This window comes from Lathamus discolor, chromosome 1 (genome assembly GCF_037157495.1).
Source record: "Lathamus discolor isolate bLatDis1 chromosome 1, bLatDis1.hap1, whole genome shotgun sequence".
NCBI lineage: Eukaryota > Metazoa > Chordata > Aves > Psittaciformes > Psittacidae > Lathamus > Lathamus discolor.
The window spans coordinates 130897095-130904340 of NC_088884.1; the positions used below are offsets into that span (position 1 = coordinate 130897095).

General features: G+C 39.7%; 1 protein-coding gene across 1 annotated transcript; it reads right to left on the reverse strand.

The window, feature by feature from the left end:
* Positions 1 to 7063, reverse strand: RWDD4 (RWD domain containing 4). Its single transcript, XM_065695274.1, has 7 exons — positions 6857 to 7063; positions 6587 to 6667; positions 4408 to 4517; positions 4153 to 4297; positions 3277 to 3391; positions 2274 to 2323; positions 1 to 2116 (listed from the first exon to the last, which is right to left on the reverse strand). The coding sequence occupies exons 1-7, from the start codon at positions 6878 to 6880 to the stop codon at positions 1952 to 1954; spliced, it is 690 nt and encodes a 229-aa protein (XP_065551346.1). The 5' UTR covers positions 6881 to 7063; the 3' UTR covers positions 1 to 1951.
* Positions 7064 to 7246: the final 183 nt, after the last annotated feature.

Here is a 7246-nt window from a genome sequence, read left to right on the forward strand (position 1 = left end):
GCAGATAAATAGGCATTTATTAAAGTTCATCTCAAAACAAACAAAAATAATAAAGGACATTAAGGCATCTCGTGTTCAGTAACCGTTCATATAGTAAAGATGACTTCTCTTTCCAATACAAGAGAGCAGATTAAGAAAACAAAAAATTCCCCCAACACATTTGGCACAGTGCTGACTTCCACTGTCCCGCCACTCAGCGTGGGCCTCCAAGCCCATTTCTCCAATGACAGAGCTATAAAATCCCAACACCCAACAAGACACATGCAAGAAAGCACTTTTCCCTCCCCGCAGATATCCACCTTCTGTAAAGATGCACATAGGAGAAAGACTAACAGATGGATGTCTCAGAGAATAAAGAAGACATACTCCTGCTACAACCACTCAGTTTTGAGCAGACCAGGATATTTGGCCTTGCTTTTGCTAAGTATTTACTATTTCAGCCAGTAACTGGTGAAATTTGTATTGCAATGTAACAATTTTAATGTTGTCCTTCCACATTCATATTAGATAAACAAATGACAAAGGTCTTGTTTCCATGGAATAATTTATTTTGATGAATTATGCTGTCAAGTGACCAATCACTGTTATAGTGCTTTTTTCTTCAATTGGAGTAAGAACACCAGAAAATGTTTACAGTATTATTGGGTTCACTATAACAGGATTTTACTACAGAGTAAAATACAAATTAATAAACACTGCATATAGCACTATTCACTTCACCACATTGGCTCTCTACATCTTTTGTCACATTCTAAACTTCATTTAAGGCAAGTTTGTTGGTTGCTTGTTCGTCCCACAGACTACATAGTCTCTAGATAAACTTGTGTGACTAGGTCTGCAAGTTAGGAAATCGAGCTTTACAAAATGTTTACTTTAACAAATATGAAAGTTATTAAAGAGAAAGATGGTGACCCAAAATTGCAGTGTATTAAAAGGTGGAGTTTTCTTGTACCAAAGTCCTTTATTCATCATCTTTAGAACCAGTTTTGCTTAACTATAAAAGAGACACAAAAAGAAAGTATTCAAAGTTTAGACTGCCATTCCATTTATTAGGAAAGAAAAACAACATTATCTCCACCTTACACAGAACACATGTATATTTAATTCATAATACAGACTGATTGTGCTACTGTACCAAGAGACTGAAAAGCATAAAAAATTATTTCTTAAGCTTAAACACTAAATGAGCTTATTTCCTGAATGGGAAAGTTGATCAAAAAAAGAAAGAGCCACACAACCCCAGAAAAACCTCTGGGTAGTGTCTGTATTGAATTTGAAGACTCCACCACAAGCTCTCCAAAATAAAAAAGATGAAGTAATGGAAAAAGTATCTTCACACATCTCTCAGAGAATTCTCATATAGAAATTTACACAACACAAAACCAGACATTAACTTACTATTTCCCACTTTTTAAAGCTAAGTTTGTAATTACTAAATGTAGTGTATCTAATTTCATGTCCATCTGGAATCTAAGACATCCACTGCACATAGCCACTTTTAAGTTGGAAGGACTCTCTCCAAAACCACCATAATAATTTATTTGCTCAGTGTTAGGTTTTACACCGAGAATTACTTACAGTTGTGTAAAATAAAACAGTTTGCTTTCAAAATTGTCAAGCAGCTATACCGGTTTCCACAGAATGAGCAAAGAAAAGAGTAGGGAAGAAATGAATGCTGAGGGAGCAAGTAGAAAGGAACTATTCACTGGAGAAGTCGCAGCAGAGAATGCTCAGGCTTGCAGGAGACAGCAACGTGCTCTCACCTGGGACAGCTCCCTTTTTCTGTTCACTTATCCACTGCCCTCCAGAATCTGCCAGCACCACTAACTTTATTTTACATCTTGTTGCCATATGATGGCAGAATTTTTGCAATGCATTTGGCCAGCAAAGCCCTCTCATCATAAAACTAAAATTGCTCAATAAATAAAAACAAGGACTACACCAACAAAGTTCAATGAGGAATCAAAGTCCTTCTGATGCCAATTTTCAGAAGGATTAAGCATTTTAAAGCATTTGAGAAATACGTAATTAGAATCCAAAACAAGCAACAGTCCTTACTGTTTCTTACAAATCCTTTAAACACTAAAAAAAAAGATAACTTGAAAATACTTACATGCTGGACACATGTAGAAATGACACCACAGTCAAATTCAAACACAGTTAGGAAGCAAGAAAAAAGGATCAGATTAGTCTTATTTGGCTATAAGTACAAACATTTTTTAATGTACATATGCAGTATTTTCATAATACTGCACATAATACAGTCACGTTACCTTGATTACATCCACCCAGTTCCATCCTCGCGGAAGCTCCCCTTTGTTATCTGCAGAATAAGAAGGTTTGATTTTCAGCACATGAGCTAAGGGGAATCAACACACAAAATTCTAAAGATCCAAAAAGCTTAATTTCTTCATTACAAAGCAATGGACAAAAATAGATACTAATGTCTTAAAAACATCTTGTTCTTCAAAGTAATTCTGTTTAAACGAAAACACCTCAATCCATCTGACTAATTTAGAAGACAACTCCAACATGAGCTGGGCTGACCTGCAATGATGCATTCTGTCAAAGCTTTTCCTTTATACGGTCAACATTCAACCTGCCAATCATATATTAGGTTAGGTAAATTATATGCAGAAATTGCTATCAAAGAGTACAGCCTATTGCTGCAATAGGACTGTATTACCTATAATTGAAAACTAAGGTTTAACACATAAATGTCATCAGCAAGATTAGTTGAAAGATTGAATGCTTTTCAATCAAAAAACCCTACCATTTCATTGAAAGCATAAAGTATCTGTAGAAGCACCTCTATTTAGAGGATACAAACTAAATGAAATGTTGTATTTTGGGTTCCAAAGCAAATACTTTCATTTAGAAACTACGTTTTTAATAACATGAATTATTTACAAGGCCCATCAACAAACCATGTCTTTCGTCGAAAGTGAATTTTTACAAGCCGCAAATGCTCTCCTCCCACAAGTATTTTTTTTTTTAATTTCATTTTTGTCACAAATTGCAATTAAACAAACCCACACAATAAAACAAAGACACTGACATTTTGAAATCCCTACTCTACAGAAAGTTGCTTGACCAGAACTAACATCTCAGGCAACAATGATTTATCTAAAACAAGTGAAACAGAGACTGCAGACTTAAAGTAGTTAATCTTATAAAGAAAAAACTACTGATTCTAACTCTGACAGAGCAAGCTGTCATGGCTATAAAATTGCATTCACGTACTGCTCAAACAAAACAATGTTGTAGTGAACAAACCTGTTTTATCAGCTAGTTTTCGTTTCTGGGTTTTGGATAAATGCTCCTTTTTGTCTTTTTTCTTACTTGCTGGCACGTCAGGAGTTCCAATTGCAATACTATTGCTTACTGAAGTCTGAGAAGGATAAAAATGGTTGTTAATGTTTCGCATACTGGTTCCACAGATACCTCTGTGTGTGATAACCGAACCTCACATACTGAAGTATCTTGACTGTCAGAAGGAAGGAATGCTGTCAGCATCCTGCAGCTTTTAATCAGCATACAATCACAACTATAGTTTTAAAAATCATGTATTGGGGACTAGAATTATTCCCTTTCAGAGCTGCAAAGGGCACCTTTTACGCTTCTTAAATTTAAACATGGCATGCAATTTAGTTTGAAGAAGTCACGCCTTCCCAAACAGAGAAACCATTCCTTTTTCCTCAAAACACCTCTGCAGCACCACAATGGCCAGTAATACCCTTTCACAACACAGAAGGCACAAATAGACCAGCCTGACTCACTCAAGACCCTGGAGGAGCATTGCATCCCAGGAAGGTTGCAGTAATTTGCTACACACACCCTACTCCAGCAGACACCTCTCAGCTTACGTTTTGCTTCTGCTCCAAGTCTCCATTTTTATGTCACTCCGTAGGACAGAACTGTATCCCACAAGCATTTTGGTGTAACAGCAAAATAGCAATTAGATATAACAATTATAACCACAGGGCATTGTGGCACCATACCCTCTATGCGTCACTAGCTGCTAATGTGTATATACCCAAAATACTAATTAACAACTTCAAGACAGAGCTGTGAAGCATTCAGAGTTGTAATAACTTTTCTTTCTGTTCAGTTTTAAAAGCAAGGGATTAAAGTCCGAATTTACCTACTTACCACAGTGTTAACAGGCTGATTTTCCATGAACACCTCTTTATTATCTTTGGCATATTCAAAAAGTGTGTATGTCATAGCAGTTCCAAGATTCGCTTCAACTTCTACCATCAACTTATCCAATATACTTTGTTTAATCGCTGAAGATCTAAAAGAAATCATAAAATCCAACTATAATCTACACAGATGAGGAAGAACTTGCAAACCAAAAACCCCTCACATACAAACCTAGGGAGGGAAGCTGTCCTAAATACTTACATTGTGTTGTTGAAGAAAGCATCCATTGATATGACTGGTGCTGTTTGCGGATATGTTTCTGGCCAAGAAACTTCTATTAGAAATGCTTTGGGATCTCCACTTTCACCTATCTGAAGTGAAAAGAAAAACATTATAAATCAACAGTTTCCAGTCACTTATTAAGGATTACAATGCCAATATTCAAGTCTTTCACTTCCTTAAGACTATCCAAACTCCTTAAGGTAACAACTATTTTCACAAAGTTATCAATTAGAAAACAAAGCTGTTATCTAGGAAAAGGTATTAAATTTCTAACATGAGTATTAACCTCTACTCTGTAGTTTTCATCCTACGAAAAGCAGCAGAAACATTCAACACTTGCTTTATGTGGTTTATTGTTTTGGGTTGGGATTTTTTTAATTGTTTGGTTTTGAAAGCTACTTTGCAGCATCTTCAAGTCAAACATTATACAATCATAAATGAGAATAGGAAAAATGAAGCCTTCCTTTTTCCCCTCTGTGCATCCAAGCTCAGAGCAATATGAAAGCAAACCACAACACAGTATTGAAATAAAGATGGTGATAAACTAGTGACCTAAGATAGCAAAAATAATATATAAGCTTTACAATATTTATGTCTCAGCTTTACAGATTCTTTTATTTCACTATAAGAAAGAACGATTAGTAAGATTTAAGAAGTCAGTAAAATGGGACGGGATAAAAAACCCCACAGCATTGAAAAAGGCACAGTTTAATATAAATAATCGTGCCTATCAAACCACTTTACTGAGCCCAAATTAGATATACAACCCTTACAATTTTGTTAAATTGAAAACAAATCGCTCAAAAATCTTAAAACAAGTACAGGTGCAACCAAAGGCACACTATACAAACAGAAGAAATCTCACGCACAGATTTGGAAAGCTAGCACAACAAAGTTCGCTAAAACCATATTCTAATCTACCAAAAATTCTCCCTTATTTCATTACAGAATAGTCAAAACCTGGCTTTAATAAATTACACAGAACAAAGTGTAGCCAGAAGAAAAGTCCTAATCAAGGTAAGGTCACTGCACTTCAAAATTTAAACCAACCAAACAAAACCACCAAATTGGTACTTTTTTATGCACACTGTCTGTTTCTGCAGACACTTACTTGCATTATGCCTTCTCGTAATGCAAATTCTTTTTAATGGGAAAGACAGCCTCAGACAAAAGCAATAACACAAGTTTTACATTATTTAAATTATGTTACCCTAACTTTTCACAATTATTTTTTGGCTAATAAAAATTAACAATGAGCAAAGCTAGTAGAGTCATAGAATGATACACTGTAAACTTGTAGGCATGTCATGTTTATTCTTCTGTGGAAACCAGATTTAATAGGAATGGTCCTATCAGTGAAGGAAGGCTACACTTACACGGATGGGATTCAAGTGCTATTAATTATATTGCCCTGTATCTCATTACAATAACTGATGCTACCCTGAAGTTATTTGAGAAGTCATAAAGAGGTGATTTTAGATGCCTCCTCCCCCCTACATGCATATGGCATCTTCAGAAGTCTCCCTTCTGCCCCACGAGTGCATTGGTTTTCATCAGTAAAGCTCTATGGCCATCCAAAGATCTACCTCAGCCCATAAACCTGAGAAAGCAGATGAGAAATTCATGCCAGAATCTAACTATCTCGGCTCAGCACTCCCTGTATGTCTCTCATGACCAGACCATATCAGTGCACATGCCCAAATCATTTCGTGGATCTCTAGCAGGTAGACAAGGCATGTCAGCTACCGCTGGACAAGAGATTAGAGCCTTGTAATAGAGCAATAGGAAAGGTTCAAAGCTTTACATGTAACCGTGTCTGTAAGTGACATTTCTGACCAGCTAGTGTGCTACTCAGAAGGCTGGTTCCTTCAGCTGGTTTCACAGCTCTTAGCTACACAGTACATAGACGTATCAGAGGATGCCCAGCTACAGGATAATAAACCCGCACTGGGAGCAGGCTCCTGAGCACGAAGCGTTGTGCTACCAAGCATCATCGCACCAAAGATGATGAAACAACGGCCTAGGATGTAGCCTTAGCCGCAATCGAATGCTCATTTGGTTTCCAAAGACAAACCCGGTACACCGACTACAAGCCAGAGGAGTAACTTCAAGCTGAAGCCTGCGCTGCAGCGACTCGCAGACCTCTACCTTGCCTTACCCTGTACTGGAAGGACACCGGGCTCAGCTCCCTGAAGCACACATCTCCCTCGTAGATGGAGCGCAGCGCCTCCAGCTCCATCTGCAGCACGAAGCAGAGAAGGCCGTTACCGATTTCCGCCCGAACACGAACCTCGCACCTGACCGTAGTCGGTTCGCGACGCTGTGCACGGCCCCGCCGGTTCCCCCCCCACCCCAGCTGCCTCTCCGCCCGCTCCCCGCCGAGGCCCCTCTCCCTCAGGCAGCGGCGCGGGCAGGGAGCGGGACTCACCTCCTGGTCCTCGTTGGCCGCCATAGCGCGCAGTCACGGATCTCCCCCCACTCCGCTGCCCCCGTAGCGGCCGCCGGGGCGCAGCGAGCCCCGCAGGCGAGGCGCAGCGCGGGGCGCCCCGCCGGTGTCACACGGGGAGGCCCCACAGGCCCCCCCGCCGGACACACCTCCCCTGCGGGCAGCGCAGGTCACCCAGTTGCTCGTTGCTATTGGCCCCTTCCTCCGACCGTAACCTCCTCTGTGTCTTCCCATTGGCAGGCGCCTCTAGTCTCCCCTCTCTTCCTTCTTTAGCTAACTGGCTCCTTGGCCAGTGACGTAAGGATGTGGCCGCTCCCTGACTGGCCCGACGGTGGAACGGAGGCGCCGATTGGTCGCTTCTGCTGCCCTTCC

Bases quoted from the DNA above. Each gene is read 5' to 3' on its own strand.
- RWDD4 (XM_065695274.1), bottom strand. From the start codon at position 6,880: ATGGCGGCCAACGAGGACCAGGAG. The intron at 6,668-6,856 runs GTGAGTCCCGCT...TTCGTGCTGCAG, and splicing joins CGGCCAACGAGGACCAGGAG to ATGGAGCTGGAGGCGCTGCG. The intron at 2,117-2,273 runs GTAACGTGACTG...ACATGTGTCCAG, and splicing joins ACTGGGTGGATGTAATCAAG to CATGTAAGTATTTTCAAGTT.